The following is a 16,947-nucleotide window of genomic DNA, read 5'->3' on the forward strand; positions in this document are numbered from 1 at the left end:
ACCACAAAACACTTACCACATAGAGATTACATGTCAAGTTTAAAGTGGAGTTGTTGTAGGCTGAAATGTGGGCTTTTTTAGACAGACACAAATGACATGCATGACGAAGCTCTTGTTTTTCGTAGTCTCTAGTTTGAAGTGAGGCCAGGGGTGTTTTGCTTCGTCTGATTGGGGATCGCACGCCGTTGTTTCCGCCACTGTTTCTCCCCTTGGTTCACAAACTCTGCTTCTATGTTTGCCCGTAGAACCTTTGTGGATGTTGCCAGTGAAGTCAAATTAAAGTGCCTAAGGCACAAGTCAGGGCTCTATAACAAAGCAAATTAGATACATTCTGCAAGCAATACAAATAAAAGTAGCGAGCGCAATGGATTTCAATGTGAAGCTCCGATCGCACAGAGCGGCATACATTCCAAAGTGTTTGTGAAGGTAGCAAATGTTGCGTTCTCATCAGGGTCCGTCAGGGTTGGTTCAAGGTTGCAAACCTTTGCCAAACGGTCGTCATCTCCCTTACTTTTCTTGCTGCAACAAGAAAAATGACAAAAGCTGTTGGCGAACATCTGGCAAACATTTCGTGAACATTTGCGACCTTGAACGAACCCTGATGTGAATACGCATTTTTCTCCCTTCGCCAACAGTCGCAAATGTTCGCGGCTTAATGGGATATTTTAACGGAGTAAAAACTGTGTTTTTTGTTTTTTTGAACAAAAATCTCAAGTGAGAGTGGAAAAAGTATGTTTCAGTAAAACGGCTCCGACAAGTCCAATTCATCCAAAAAGTTGCTTCAGTAGTTTTAACAGGACAAATGGATGTGACAGACCACCTCTGTTTATATGTGACCACTGCATATACTACTGCTATCCTCTATGCAGGGGTGTTGGAGATAACTGCCGTGTTACCAAGTCACGCCGGCAGGTATACTTGCTCAGCTCGTAATACAGCTGGAGTGGCTCACAAACACATCTCACTTACGGTGCAAGGTGGGTAGTCATTTGTTAGCTTCAAGGCTCTGGCACAACATCATGTATTTGATTGAAAAAACGCATATCACGTAAACAAGTTGAAACTTAATCTCACTTTACCTTGATCCGATAGAGTCCCCAGAAATCAGGCCAATGGCAGAGGAAGTACAAGTAGTGTTAAATCACGGGACCGTCCTACCCTGTGAGGTACAAGGATTTCCTAGACCGTCCATTACTTGGCAAAGAGAGGGTGTTCCCATCGCAGCGGGTAACAGCAGCACATCATGAATCTTAAGAAAGGATAAACGACATATTTCTTCCAAAAATGCTTTTAATTGGTTTACAGGTCACAGGCTGGCTGTGCTCTCAAATGGCGCCCTCAAGTTTGCTCGTGCTACTCTTGGTGATGCAGGGCTGTACCAATGCCTGGCAAAAAATGAAGCCGGTGTGGCTGTGGGAAGGACCAAACTTGTGCTGCAAGGTAGTGTACTTTTGCTTTCAGAAATCGAAAGGGACATGCTTCTCGCTTGTATCCGAATTGCGTGACGTGATAAGAGCATGTGTTCTTATCCCTGTGTGTCCTCAGTTCCACCAGTGCTGAGTGTGCCCCGTGTGGAATACACTGCCGTGTTGGGCCAACCAGTCAGTCTGGAGTGTGCGGCAGATGGTCAGCCGCAACCGGAAGTTACTTGGCACAAAGAAAGGAGGCCTATAATTGACAGTGCTCATACTCATTTATATGCAAATGGAACATTGGCGATCATTTCTACCCAGCGCAGTGATGCGGGGACATATACATGTACCGCCAAGAATCTGGCTGGCAGAACCAGTCACGATATCAGACTGCTTATTCAAAGTGAGTCAAGGCTCTTGGTTTGTCCTTGTGAAATACACTGCACTGTATTTGTTGATTAAAATCAGTTGAAATGATCTAAGTTTAGCCAAGCATCGAGATTTTTGCACGAACCATAGAGAAAATGATGGGTTTCAAATATATGGCAAGAGAGGAATTCAAAACCTCCTCTGCATTTATGAGATGAGATGTAAGAATGTTTTTGCTATTGCAACACTAAAGCCTATACAGCCATTCTGGTTTTGAAAGGACTGATGCCTCGTCAGGCGCTTTGATGCGATCAGATAAAACGGTGGATCGCTCTGAATGACAGGGTTCCTAACTATGGAAACTCAAAGTTACAGTTGAGCTATCTTTTCGTTGTGTTTCAGTTCCCCCAATGATTCTTCCTGGGCAAACAGAGATGTCAGTCATTCAAGGATTTCAGGCCTTGTTACCTTGTGCTGCTCAGGGTTCACCAGACCCCAAAGTATCATGGGAAAAAGATGGTGAAATTTTGCTCAACATTCCGGGCAAATTTACCATCCTGAGATCCGGAGAGCTGATTATCGAGAGGGCTGAGGTGAGCTGTAGAACATTGGCAGATTCAGTGTCAGCCCAGTCTTGGCTCTACGAATGACTTCCATTTGCGTTTACTTACATAGCCAGGAGATGCTGGAATGTTCACATGTGTAGCCACCAATGCAGCAGGCTCCACAAGACAGGAGATTCATCTGTCCGTCAACATGCGGCCTGCCTTTAAAGAGCTACCAGGTGATTTAACCTTGAACAAAGGACAGGATCTGGCCTTGTCCTGCCATGCTCAGGGAACCCCTGCTCCTGTCATCTCCTGGACCATCAACAACAAACCTTACGCAGGTATCATTTACTTTGAATGGTGCTGCTGAGCCCCCAGTACTAGCAAAATACACATTTTTCATAGTGTTCACATATGCAATGCTTTTTCGACCAGAGCCTGGATTTTGACTGCTGAACTTGTTAATTCATTAATTTTGATTAATCACATTTTGTAGGTGCCACTGTCGATGAAGCAGGCAGGAACACCATCAGCATCGACAATATTACTATGAGTGATGCTGGCACATATGTGTGTATTGCGGAAAACAGCGTGGGCTCCATCCGAGCGCTCTCCTTTGTCCGCATCAGAGGTAAACTCTGACTGATGAGCGGAATCTCTCACTGAACAGACGATTATCTCTGTATGCTGTGTGTGTTTCTTAGAACCTCCCGTGCTGAAGGGTGAAGCCCACATGTCCCAAACCGTCATTCAAGGTGGCTCGGCTGTGCTCGACTGTCCAATCCATGGAGACCCCAACCCCGTCCTCCGCTGGCTCCGAAATGGAAAACCCTTGCGCCACTCTGTCCGCATGCAGACACTACACAATGGATCATTGATCATTTACAGCATCACTGTAAATACAAAGTTCACACATTTTATCCCTCGCTTATTAGTCAAGTTTGAATTGTAAAGTTTGCGAGAGTAGACTTAGAGACATTTTATTTTTTTCTTAAAGCAAACGCATTCATCTAATTCAGGCTTCCCCTGTGCCGCTGACTGGCAGTGCCCTGCTTCCAACACAATCTGATTGGAGGCACTGCAGATAGAAACTAACAACATTATCGACAGAAGGAGGAGGTCAACAGAGAACTGGATGTTCCCAGACTCTGGCCTGCCTTACTTAGCCTCTAACATTGTTATGTCCCTCACTGCTGCCATAATTGCATCGCCTGCAGCTGAGATTCTCACAGGCAGATGACAGTTCTTCCAACAGTGCTTCTTTCAATGTATGATATTCTTCGACTTGGCCCTACAATATCTTGCTAAGTCACATCAACTCTCAACGAGTCAACAGTCACTTATTGTTATTTCCTTATTCATATATTGGCGTTATTTCATGCCTTATTACCTTACATCATACCAAAGCTTTTTGCTTTTGAGGCTATGGAGGAGGCCTCCTGTTTAGTAATGTTGGCGTACCTGTGATTATGGATGGTTGTTTATCAATATGTGTCCTGGGACTTATTGATAATCTGGTCAGAGTTTATACCGTCTCTCAGCCTGTCATCTGGTGTAGGATCAAGTGCAGCCATGCTTCCCGACGGAAAAAACATTCTAGATGTACGGTCGTGTTAAATTAATGACTTAGTTTGGTCCTGATGGTTTGTTTTTATGAGAGAAATATTTTTCATAACAATGCTAATCATTTTAATCAATACATATCTGTCATTTGATTTGACAGGTTGCAGATGAAGGGGATTATGAATGTGTGGCTGAGAGTGAAGCAGGGTCAGCTGAACGGACCATTACTCTCCATGTTCAAAGTAAGTTTTCACTTGTTTATAATTCAACTGTGTTTAATGAAGGGGCATCACTTGGACCTGTCACACAGCCTATCTTCCTTGTCAAAGTACACACAGTAACTCCTTTCCACCAGCCTTCACACACTATTTTACTGAAACTGTCCTTTTCTATTCATTGGTCATTTATGTCATTTATGGCTGGTATGGTTGTTGCATCACCAATGTTATCTTGGTTGTGACTGCATTTTCTTCAAATATCTACTAATGGCCATAATTATTTTCCTCTATATCTTAGTTAATGGAGGCTATTCCAACTGGCAGGAGTGGGGTCCTTGTAGTAGCATCTGTGGTCAAGGCTCCCAAGAGCGCAGTCGACTTTGCAACAACCCAGAACCAGCTAATGGTGGACGAACATGCATCGGGCCCAGTATTGACACCAGGACATGTCATGCCGGCCTTTGTCCAGGTTTAAGTAAAATCCTACAGTATATTTATCTTCTGTATGTCCGGTAGGTATACAATTAAAAATTCAGGCCTAACCCTAACCCCCCCCCAAAAAATAAATACATTGGTTCAGGGATCTTTTTTTTTTAAACCCCATTGTTTTCAATGCATTCGCATGATATTTTTAACAGCCATATACAGTATGTACATCTTTTCAACAATCTAATATTGCATCAGAAAGGCATAATACAAGTCACGTTGCATCTTACCCTGTTTCATGCAAATGAGCCGGCACTCACCAAGTGCCCCTCTACTACGATTGCATTACCATGTCACCCGTGGTTGGAGCTTTTTGGAGTTTTTTTTTTCTTCCTCACCCAAGCATCCATGACGATGGCAAACACATGAATTGTATTTCCACACATTGCATTTCATCAGCAAGCTGCCAAATTGCACATATAGACATCAATTAGCGTGCAAATCTGTGCACATGGTGTATACAGTGGACACAGTGTCGGGTTCCACTATCCTTCTTCTCATTATCCAAGCATAGTTATCCACCTTGTATTATGATGCATCTGTAATGTATTTTTTTTCTGATGAAAGGTGAAGCCCCTCGTAAGACCAGAGGCAGCCTAATAGGCATGGTCAACGAAAGAGAGTTTGGCGTGTCCTTCCTCGAGGCCAACATCACAGATAATGAAGAGGAAGGCAGCAGCTCTTTGCAGGCCCGTCTTGACAACATTCCACCAAGTCTGGGTTAGTAGCACACAGAACGATGAAAGGAGTGGTTTTCAGTATTACAGTATACAGCCATGGCACCAGTAGGGACATCAATTTTGGCTTGCTTCATTGTGGTGCTCCTAGTATAGTGCAGTGTAGATTTCACTCTTGCTATAATCCAATTTATTGATGGTCATATGGTAGGGCCCTTGCTGCGGGTGCTGGTGTCTGTTTTTGCACCTATCTACTGGACCACTGTGCTTCAGAACGGGCCCACGAGGAATGGTTACTCCTTCACACACGGCCAGTTCAGGCAGGAGTCTCAGCTGGAATTTGACACAGGTTTGCAGTTGATTGTACTTACCCCCCCCCAGCCACCAACACCTTCCCTCCCATTCCACCACCATCCTAACATCAGGAATGACTGTCGCAGTGCTGACAGTCTTGCTTTTAATGACTTCTACGTCATGATATATACAAAAAAACCACAAGATGGCGTTACTGACTCGTGTCTTTGAAGGCCACAGTCTCTCAACTAGATGTGTAAAATATTGTTTGGGATTCCTTCACCCAGGGGAGGTCCTTCGTCTCACCCATGTTGCCAGAGGACTGGATTCCGAGGGAGTTTTACTGATTGACATTGTAATCAATGGATATGTACCACCATCACTGACAACCTCACATCTGAGCCTCCAGGTGTGTTCATAACTCTCCTTGTTATCTGAGCATTTTCAGCAGTGTTCTCAATTTCTAAAATGGAATTGTGTATTCTGTAGGAGTTTGATGAGTCCTACGTGCAGACAGGCCAAGGGCAGATGTACTCCTGGTCGTCACAGAACCACCAGAGGGGAGGGAGGCCCATGGTGTTGCGCTGCAATCACACCATTATTTACGAGGGCGAGGAAAATCGTCAGGGCCCTCTGCTCCAGCTGTTGAAGGTTTCCGGAATGAATAGTGTCTACAATATGCTTACTCTTACACTGGACTTCCACTTCACTGCCAGCCTTCTTATACCAGGTCAGAGGAAATTATATATATATTTTTTAGGGGGGGGGGGTCAAATAAATAAAGAAATTTGGGGAAACAAACATTTCCCGCTAAATGGTTCTGCTTGCAGATGGATATGAAGAAAGTTGCCCAAAAGGCTTTGTCCTCGACACAACCTCATACTGTGCTGGTAGGTGGCCTCCGCCTCATGTATGGTTCGTCGATTTTTAACTTTAAATATATGTGATTGTGCCACTTTATTATCGTAATTCAGTTTGTGGTTATGACTAGATGAAGACGAATGTGCCCTTCAGTCTCCCTGCTCTCACTCATGTAACAACATCATGGGAGGATTTTCCTGTGTCTGCCCTTCTGGCTTTACCATCTCCACCGAGACCAACGAATGCCAAGGTCAAACAAGCACACATTATATTCTTTAGTTAACACAACACTGACTGCAGTGACGGGTTGTAATTTGTATTAAATTGTGAAAATTGCTCCCCTTATTCATCACGTGGACCCAACAGATATTGACGAGTGTGCCCAGAGCTTGCACATGTGCCACTACAACCAACAGTGCATCAACACAGTGGGCACTTACCGCTGCCAAGCCAAGTGTGGAGCAGGATTTAAGCCCAGCAGTTCAGGACACAGCTGCGAAGGCAAGTCACCTTTTATCCTTGTTCACTATTTCATCCATACATTCATTAGATGGATAAAAAAAAGGGTGAGACCAGATGAATCCTGGAATGGTTGTCAACCAATAGATAGATAGGTAGATATTATTCATCCCTAAGGGTAATTCACATATGTGTGATTATGAACCATAGCCACTGAATTAAACCTATGGCAATTACACAGCGGACTGATGAATCCGGCCGGATGCCTAATTTTGTGTTTTAGACGTGGACGAGTGCCGAGAGTCAACTCTATCACCGTGTCAACATCAGTGTCTCAACACTTTGGGCTCCTACCGCTGCATCTGCCACCCCGGGTACCAGCTGTCAGGACACCAATGCATCGGTCAGCCATTTCAACACTAAATCGGCACTGGATACTAGTGTTTCATTTGAATGATGGAGTAACTTAATTCTTTTAACAGACATCAATGAGTGCATGAGGAATGTGTGCCCAGCTCACCAGCAATGCCAGAACACTGACGGAGGTTACCAGTGTTTCGACAGCTGTCCTGCTGGCATGACCAAAGCAGAGAGTGGAGTGTGCCTGGGTTAGTGTCTGTTCTTTCTCACTTCATTCATTTTCGAGAATTTCCACAGCAATTCCAGTTTTCTACTCTACAGAGGTTAAATTATGTAAGATTATAGTTGAAGGTTTCCAGGAAATTTTAGGAACACATTTTTCTCGAGTGGGTAAAGGTGGGGATGAGCCTGTTGGCACTGCATTTTACATTGTGTAACAGAGTCCCATTTCACAGGAAATCTGACGCATTGCTTAGAGGCAGCATGAAGCCATTGGTTTACCTCCATAATGTCAGCAAAAGCTTTCCTCAATGCTATAATTTGCTGCGCAGATTCCACATTAAGATCCTCAACAGGAGTATGAATAGACTAAATATGAAGCCACATTTCAAACAAGTGGTACAATTTAGTTCAGGTCGCCACGTTACATTTGGAATCGTAAACCGTGATCTGGCTTGTGTTTACACCACAGGAGGGCGTAACATAACGGAACTAAAAATTAATGCAGCACTGCACTGGGTTGTATGTTGTCATGTTTCACTGTTTTTTTTTAACAGTAAAATGACATTTTAAAAATAAGCAGCCCTCTTCGTCTTCTCCCTTGGTTGAACTGAAGTGTCAAAATTCTCTTAGTGTGTCTCGGCCCTCTGGTAGGTACTTTTATTCTGCGGGGACCAAATACTGATGCTGGTCAGTTGCTCTGGAACTTTGGTAAAATCTCCAAAATCTGCAAACGACATCCATCCATCCATTTTTCAATCTGCTTATCCTCACAATGGTCGCGGGGGGTGCTGGAGCCTATCCCAGCCGTCTTCGGGCAGTAGGCGGGGGACACCCTGAACCGGATGCCGGCCAATCGCAGGGCACACAAAGACAAACTACCATCCGCGCTCACACTCACACCTTGGGACAATTTAGAGCAAGTGAGCAAACTACGGCCCGCGGGCCGTATCCGGCCCGTTGGTCATTTTAATCCGGCCCGCCGAAGATTGGTGCACAATTAAGGTTTGATAGCATTCATTTCGTTTGGACTTGTAATGACAGGTATTTCAACACCAGGTGGCGCAGTTACTTCAAGTTGCAGAGCACAGGGAGGGAGGGCAAGACGAAGAAAGAGGGAGAGAGTAATGACCATGGAAGGGAAAGTGATATGTATCTGATTAAACGAAGCGGGTAACAAAGTACGAAACATTCAGGAGACGCCTGGAGTCGGAAAGACTCAAATCTACGAGACTTTGAAAAACAAGGAAGCGATTCTTACTCAGTCCGATTCTGGCAATTTCCATGCTCAGAGTGAATTGCTTGTGGCTCGAGTAAATGAACATTTCCTAGAATGGTTTGATTGTTATCATGTTAAAAACTTTCCGCAAACTGGACCGCTAATAAGAGTCGGAGAGCAGTCAAATGTGTAGAGCGTGAACAACATGTGCTCAGTACACATCCTTGAGGAGAACCGGTGCTGAGTGTGAGGGTGGAGGAGAATGTTACATTATTACTGGCATTATTACTGGCATAAAGAAGATAGCACAATGTGCTATCTTCTTTATTTTCTATTTCTAACTTTTGGCCTGACCCTCCACAATATTTTCTGCTTCTCATTTGGCCCCCCCGTGAAAATAATTGCCCACCCCTGATTTAGAGTGTTCAATCAGCCTGCCATGCATGTTTTTGGAATGTGGGAGGAAACCGGAGTACGCGGAGAAAACCCACGCAGGCCCGGGTAGAACATGCAAACTCCACACAGGGAGGCCGGAGCAAGGATCGAACCCATGACCTCTGCACTGTGAGGTCAACATGCTAACCACTGGACCACCGGGCCGCCCTCTGCAAACGACACCCAACACAATTTGAACTTCTAGCCGGGTGTTTTAACCCTCTCACTTGTCGTGTTTTTAAAAACTTGATGACCCTTTTCTCTTTTGTTTTTCAGATATTGACGAGTGTCAGGATGGAAGTCACATGTGTCGCTACTCTCAGATCTGTCAGAACACGATTGGTGGATATGGGTGTCTCTGTCCCAGAGGGTACCGATCTCAAGGAATTGGTCTGCCATGTCTGGGTAGGACATTGCTTCATCTCTTGCAGATTAAACACAAATATGAATATAATTGCATTATTGACTCTGTTGTATACATGCAGACGTCGATGAATGCCAGCAGACACCAAGTCCGTGCGCCTTTCAGTGCCGCAATGTGCCTGGCAGCTTCAGGTGCCTGTGCCCACCTGGAACTGTGCTGCTTGGGGATGGACGCTCATGTGCAGGGCTGGAGAGAGGACAGTTCTTCACGAATGGAACCAGAGTCAGAGCGAGACTTCGGCCGCAGCTGGTGTCATCCCTTGGCAGGCCGATTTTGTCTCGTTCTCACGGGGTATCTCGTATTACCAGGCAGAGTTGCCCTGTAGGATACACCAGCAGAGACGGCAAATGTGTTGGTAAGCTTCCGTCGAAGGCTGCCCGTGCCCTTAGTTTGATGACAGTGCTCAGCCAGTGCAGCGAGGACTACCTATCATATATTGTTGTCCAAAACAGGTCTTGACCGAGCAATATCATGTTTTTTGTCTACAATGTGATAAAAGCCGAGTCAAAGTACAAAGAAGCTTGATTGATACCGTCATTGATATTCTTTCAGCACAGCACAGCGTTCCCCGACCTTTTTTGCGCCATGGACCGGTTTCAAGTGAAGACATTTCGATCAACAGGCATAGAAACTAATAAAAGGAAAGGTCTTGCTTTGGGTCCCAATTTTTGGTAGAACTTCACACTTGTAGCATCCATGTAGCTACTAGGCCTGTCACGAGGATCAATATATCAGCTTATTGCTCGATAAATAATATGGACATGATAGTATTCTTAGGGACTCCATAAATGGTCATTTACATGCGTGTTTGTTGACACACGTCATCAACAGTGTGTCATGCTGGTTTGTTCCTTCTCAGGTCAGTCCACTCGCTCGCCGCTGTGCGAGGTGGCACGCACACGCACATGAACACACAAGAGCTGGAATGGCTTTTTGAAAACAGTTTAAACGGTTCAGTTTGATTGTTGTTATCACCATTGGAAAGAGCATCCAAAAATATAAAAACCAACAGTAAATATGCAAGCTTCGTTCGACATGCTCATACTTTATCACTACAATGTGTTGTCATTTGTGTAGATGTGGATGAATGTCTGCTGAGGAAACCATGCCAACATGATTGTCAAAACACCATTGGCAGTTTCCGGTGTTTATGTCCTCCAGGCTACCAGCTGCTACCCAATGGCAGGAACTGTAAAGGTACCAGAAAATCAGTTTGTGATGATGTATCTTTCATCTCTTCCGTCATTAGTAATTAGTGCTTTTTACTGTCTTCGTTATTCTTTTTTTTTTTATTGTTGTATATATGATATTGCAATGGTTGTTTTAAAGTGCTCTTTAAATACAGTTGAGTTGAGTTGAGTAATTACAACAAGTGAACTTTCTTCTCCAATCTAGACACTGACGAGTGCTTAGAGCAAGGCATTAAATGTGGATACAATCAGATGTGTTTTAACACCAGAGGAGGATACCAGTGCCTGGACACTCCATGTCCTGCATCCTACCAGCGTGGAAGAAGCCCAGGGTAAGTCCAACAAAAACTGATGATTGATTGATTGAGAGAGAGATAATTGAGACGTGATTGCAAAACCATTAAAATGCCTCTACATGTCCCTCGTCTCGTCTTTAAAAGGACATGCTACAAGCCGTGCTCTCTGGACTGTGCCACAGGAGGCTCTCCTCTGCTCCTGCAGTACAAACTCCTCACGCTTCCCTCTGGCATACCTGCCAATCACAACGTAGTGCGGCTGTCCGCTTTCTCAGAGTCCGGCATCCTGCAAGAGCGCACATCTTTTATCATGCTAGAGCAAGAGTCTGAAACGGGTCTGATGGGACAGGCATTTGGCATCAGGGATGAAGCAGGCCGCGGGACGATCTACACAATGCGGCTTCTTGACAGGCCGGAACTAGTGCGGCTCAAAGTGCAGGCCACCACCATTTCGCAGCAGGGCCGTGTGACCTACCGGAGCATTTTCATCATCTACGTTTCCATCTCAGCATTTCCCTACTGAGCATCTGCTGCTTCACAAGTGACTAGCCCCTAAAAGGCCCCTAGATACTTTTAAGACAAAGGCAATACCCCAGAAACCTGAACCTCGGGTGCATTATGCCCTTCCAAAGACACCTCAACATACAGTATATGACTAAGTGGACACAGTCGGTCAGACAAGATTCACAAGTGTATCCTTATCTGTGACTGATAAATCCTGTAGATACTGAGAAATTTAGGACTGAAACACTATATGCCTGACCAGAGAAAATTGAATCCGTCCTTAGCCCTAAAAATGGAAAGTGCAATGCATCAGTCGTTTTAGCAAGAATATCAAAAAGTACCAAGCTTAGCTCTTCTGGCAGTTAAGTGATTCAAGGCTTGTGGTACTGTTTCTAGTAAAGTCTCAATAGGACAAATAAATGAAACTGCATATGTAGCTTGATCTGTTTAAAAAAAATTCACCATTAATGACAATAGACAACATTTACATTTGCAATTGCCTATCTGCAAACTTAAAAAAAAAACTGACTCTTGAGCCACTTGTTTTAAGTGGCAAACCAGAAGAGGCGAGTGTAACACTGTGTAATCGTGTTGCAGTTACGCAGCTTTTTTTTTTTGTACTCTGCATTTTTTGAATGTACATATGTGTTTAAAAGTGCCTTTCTGAATGTATTTGAGTGACCTTTATTGAGGCTGTGACTCACCTGGTGCTACAAAGAGAACCATTTTTACAGGTATTGACTGCATTTACGGGTTGATTGGTGCAGCTGTAAGTGGCATGTCTTCCTTCCTTACATGACATTATAAACAATGTTGACATGCAAAAACAGGAAAAAAGGTTATTTGCAACACGTTTGCCTGTGAAAAAAAATGAATAACGTGTTGAACCTTCTTTCGGGTTAACACACTTTTCGCTGTAAATTGTATGTAAGTTGAGTTTTTGCAGAAATAAAAACAGACATTTTTTACGGTTGTTCTAATTGTCATAGTAAAAAGCACGTCAACAGCACTATACACATGTTTTGGGGCTTCTTTATTTTAACAATGAGATTTGCTTTCATAAAATGACCTTTTGACCTTTCTAACGAGACACTATAACTATGACCAGATACATACTCGGCCAAACATCTGTTTCGAAGACAAAAAGTCAATGTGGAAAAATGCCTTTCGTCTTGAGTAAATAATGTGTTTGTTCAAGATGAAGTGCTGGGACATCCAGACGAGAATCAGCTTTGTATTAGGGGATGGAGAACAGAGTCCCAGCACAAGGGTGCTCTTGCCTGTGCTGGCTACTATTAAAAGCAGAGTAGAGGTACGCCAGACAGCTTTTACGTTCCACAGCAGAACTATCATATCCAGGTCAACGATTGGTCTCTGGAAAAGTCATAAGGAAACAACTATTTCCATGAAAAGCTGGTCTCCAAGCGCCTTTTGTACGCACAGGAGCCTAATAAGGTCATACATATGGGGAAATGCTTGTGTTTATGCAAGAATATTAAAATATCAAAACACAATTCGGGCTTGAAGTATTTCAACAACGAAAACAACTTTTTGAATTCACTACTATACACCACCACAATGAATTAGAATTAAAACATTCAATTTTAAATGGTGGCAGGTGTGTGCTGACTCCTATTTGATATGACCTTGAATGGCATTGTTTAATTGTGAACACAGCCACATCTCTAGTTATAAGGTGTGCTCACTTGGACAGCCATATTATCTCAGATATATAATTTTCCTGCCCCCACAGAAATATGTATTTTTTTCAGTTGAAATCTACTGTTGATAGGTCACATTAATGGTGGCAAATGGGTGATCTTGGTCTCTCTCCCTTCACAGTCGCTCTCTCTCTCTCTCTCTCTCTCTCTCTATATATATATATATCCATCCATCCATTTTCCGAACCGCTTGATCCTCACTAGGGTCGCGGGGGGTGCTGGAGCCTATCCCAGCCGTCTCCGGGCAGTAGGCGGGGGACACCCTGAATCAGTTGCCAGCCAATCACAGGGCACACAGAGACGAACAACCATCCACGCCCACACTCACACCTAGGGACAATTTAGAGCATCCAATCAGCCTGCCATGCATGTTCTTGGAATGTGGGAGGAAACCGGAGCACCCGGAGAAAACCCACGCAGGCCCGGGGAGAACATGCAAACTCCACACAGGGAGGCCGGAGCTGGAATCGAACCCGGTACCTCTGCACTGTGAAGCCGACGTGCTAACCACTGGACTACCGTATATATACACATATATATATGTATATATATACACATATATATGTGTATATATATATATATATATATACACATATATCAATCAATCCATTTTCTGATCCACTTGTCCTTACAAGGGTCGCGGGGTGTGCTGGACCCAGTGTTGTGTCCAAGGACCGGCAACCCGAGGCCAAGGCCAAGGCCAAGGACTTGACTCCGAGGCCAAGGCCAAGGCCAAGGACTTGGAAAATTTTCCGAGGCAAGGCCAAGGCCAAGGACTTGAGAAATTTTCGAGGCCAAGGCCAAGGACCAATGACTTGCCTCCAAGGCCAGGGACCAAGGACTGATTTTGAAGCTGAGGCCTAGCCGAGGACATGTATAAAACAATGCTATCATACCACTTGGCAGGTCTTCATGATTTGCAACACCCCTCCATCATAACCCCTTGCACTCCCTAACGCTTGAATGAAGTGTTTTTATTCAAAGAGTAGAACAGTCAGGGTACGTGTTATTTATGCTGAGAAAAACAAAAAAAGCATATGATATACCTTTATGAATTAGTGTTTCAGTGCATTAGTTTCTTAATGTGAAGTAAATCAACACTCAACAGGCATGACATGGCACGGAAGACAAGTTGAGAAATGACTTTGCATAGAAGTCAATCACTGAGTGCAGAAAAAGCGGTCATCTCTGCAGTGATAATTTTACAGTTTACCGGCAGCGAGTCCCAGGGACTCGCTGATCAGAAAAGTATGAGTCCCATTATGCATTGAGAGAGTCCCAAATTTTGAATTCTGAAATGGTCTACTTATTCAATTGCATATGATAATAACACAAAAACAACATATACATACAATTATAAACAAATGTTGCAAACATTTAAATAATTCAGGAGCAGGCCTGAGGATTTCGGCTCTTTGAAGTGAACGATGTCGTTTTTAGACGAAAAAAACGACCATGTAGAGTAAGGTGTTTTTAGCCCAAAATAAACCGACCGTGTATAGTAAGGCGTTTTTGGACGAAAAAACCCCCACCATGTATAGGAAGGCGTTTTTCGACGAAAAAAACGACCATGTATAGTAAGGCGTTTTAACACAAAAAAACCCCAAAAACGACCATGTATAGGAAAGCGTTTTTAGACGAAAAAAACGACCATGTGTAGTAAGGCGTTTTTCGACGAAAAAAACGACCATGAATAGTAAGGTGTTTTGAGCCGAAAAAAATGACTATGAATAGTAAGGCGTTTTAACAAAAAAAACGACCATGTAGAGTAAGGCGTTTTTAGCCGAAAAAAAGACCATGTATAGTAAGGCGTTTTTAGCCGAAAAAAACGACCATGAATAGTAAGGCATTTTTAGCCCCAAAAAAACGACCATGTATAATAAGGCGTTTTTAGCCGAAAAAGAACGACCTTGTATGGTAAGGCATTTTTAGCCCCCAAAAAAACGACCATGTATAGTAAGGCATTATAGGCCGAAAAAAAACGACCATGTATCGTGAGGCATTTTTAGCCGAAAAAAACGACCATGTATAGTAAGGCGTTTTTGGCCGAAAACAAAAAAACGACCATGTATAGTAAGGCATTTTTAGCCCCAAAAAAACGACCATGTATATAGTAAGGCATTTTTAGCCCCAAAAAAACGACCATGTATAATAAAGCCTTTTTGGCTGAAAAAAAAACGACCATGTATAGAAAGGCATTTTTAACCCAAAAAAACACCATGTATTGCAAGGCATTTTTAGCCTCAAAAAACGACCATGTATAGTCAGGCGTTTTTAGCCGAAAAAAACAACCTTGTATAGTAAGGCGTTTTGAGCCGAAAAAAAAAAGACCATGTATCGTCAGGCATTTTTAGCCCCAAAAAACGACCATGTATAGAAAGGCATTTTTAACCCAAAAAAACGACCATGTACAGTAAGGCATTTTTGGCCGAAAAAAAACGACCATGTATAGAAAGGCATTTTTAACCCAAAAAAACACCATGTATTGCAAGGCATTTTTAGCCCCAAAAAACGACCATGTATAGTCAGGCGTTTTTAGCCGAAAAAAACAACCTTGTATAGTAAGGCGTTTTTAGCCGAAAAAAAAAAGACCATGTATCGTCAGGCATTTTTAGCCCCAAAAAACGACCATGTATAGAAAGGCATTTTTAACCCAAAAAACCCCACCATGTATTGCAAGGCATTTTTAGCCCCAAAAAACAACCATGTATAGTAAGGCGTTTTTAGCCGAAAAAAAAAATGACCATGTACAATGACCATGTATTGTAAGGCGTTTTTAGCCGAAAAAAAACGACCATGTATAGTAAGGCGTTTTTGGCCGAAAACAAAAAAACGACCATGTATATAGTAAGGCGTTTTAGCCGACAAAAACGACCATGTATAGCACGGTGTTTTTGGTCCAAAAAAACGACCATGTATCGTCAGGCGTTTTTAGCCGAAAAAAACGACAATGTACAGTAAGGCATTTTTGGCCGAAAAAAAACGACCATGTATAGTAAGGCGTTTTTAGCCGGAAAAAAAATTACCATGTATAAGAAGGCATTTTTAGCCGAAAAAAACGACCATGTATAGTCAGGAATTTTTAGCGTCAAAAATGACCATGTATAGTAAGGCGTTTTTAGCCGAAAAAAAAAATGACCATGGATAGTAAGGCGTTTTTAGCCGAAAAAAACCCGGCCATGTATAATAAGGCGATTTTGGCCGAAAAAAAAAGGACCATGGATAGTAAGGCATTTTTAGCCGAAAAAAACGACCATGCCTAGTTAGGCGTTTTTAGCCGAAAAAAAACGACCATGTATAGTAAGGCATTTTTAGCCGAAAAAAACGACCATGTATATGAGGCATGTACATGGCCATTTTTTGGGGGCTAAAATGCCTTACTATACATGGTCGTTTTTTTCGTCTAAAACGCCTTACTATACATGGTCGTTTTTTGGGCTAAAAACGCCTTACTATACATGGTCGTTTTTTTCGGCCAAAAATGCCTTACTATACATGGTCGTTTTCTTTTGCTATAAACGCCTTACTATACATCGTCATTTTTTCCGAATAAAAACGCCTAACTTTACATGGTCGTTTTTTTCGGCTAAAAACGCCTTACTATACATGGTCGTTTTTTTCGGCCAAAATTGCCTTACTAAACATGGTCGGGTTTTTTTCGGCCAAAAACGCCTTACTATACATGGTCGTTT

General features: G+C 43.1%; 1 protein-coding gene across 1 annotated transcript in view; it reads left to right on the plus strand.

Moving 5' to 3' along the window:
• The window catches only part of hmcn2 (hemicentin 2), a 51,318-nt gene extending 38,816 nt beyond the window's left edge, over window positions 1–12,502 (plus strand). Inside the window, exons 58-81 of the mRNA XM_086111886.1 lie at window positions 870–977; window positions 1,093–1,227; window positions 1,306–1,440; window positions 1,546–1,815; window positions 2,184–2,374; window positions 2,457–2,670; window positions 2,826–2,960; window positions 3,034–3,224; window positions 4,053–4,134; window positions 4,409–4,579; window positions 5,164–5,316; window positions 5,485–5,622; window positions 5,855–5,976; window positions 6,057–6,297; window positions 6,398–6,457; window positions 6,559–6,678; window positions 6,795–6,929; window positions 7,171–7,290; window positions 7,370–7,495; window positions 9,397–9,525; window positions 9,606–9,899; window positions 10,622–10,741; window positions 10,940–11,066; window positions 11,175–12,502. Of these exons, the coding sequence (XP_085968012.1) occupies window positions 870–977; window positions 1,093–1,227; window positions 1,306–1,440; window positions 1,546–1,815; window positions 2,184–2,374; window positions 2,457–2,670; window positions 2,826–2,960; window positions 3,034–3,224; window positions 4,053–4,134; window positions 4,409–4,579; window positions 5,164–5,316; window positions 5,485–5,622; window positions 5,855–5,976; window positions 6,057–6,297; window positions 6,398–6,457; window positions 6,559–6,678; window positions 6,795–6,929; window positions 7,171–7,290; window positions 7,370–7,495; window positions 9,397–9,525; window positions 9,606–9,899; window positions 10,622–10,741; window positions 10,940–11,066; window positions 11,175–11,553 (3,896 nt within the window). The 3' untranslated portion in view covers window positions 11,554–12,502. The remainder of the gene's footprint in view (window positions 1–869; window positions 978–1,092; window positions 1,228–1,305; window positions 1,441–1,545; window positions 1,816–2,183; window positions 2,375–2,456; window positions 2,671–2,825; window positions 2,961–3,033; window positions 3,225–4,052; window positions 4,135–4,408; window positions 4,580–5,163; window positions 5,317–5,484; window positions 5,623–5,854; window positions 5,977–6,056; window positions 6,298–6,397; window positions 6,458–6,558; window positions 6,679–6,794; window positions 6,930–7,170; window positions 7,291–7,369; window positions 7,496–9,396; window positions 9,526–9,605; window positions 9,900–10,621; window positions 10,742–10,939; window positions 11,067–11,174) is intronic.
• The last annotated feature ends 4,445 nt before the right edge of the window (window positions 12,503–16,947 follow it).

Source organism: Hippocampus guttulatus, chromosome 5 (assembly GCF_054856545.1).
Source record: "Hippocampus guttulatus isolate MCC_2025c chromosome 5, RoL_Hgut_1.0, whole genome shotgun sequence".
Taxonomy (NCBI): domain Eukaryota; kingdom Metazoa; phylum Chordata; class Actinopteri; order Syngnathiformes; family Syngnathidae; genus Hippocampus; species Hippocampus guttulatus.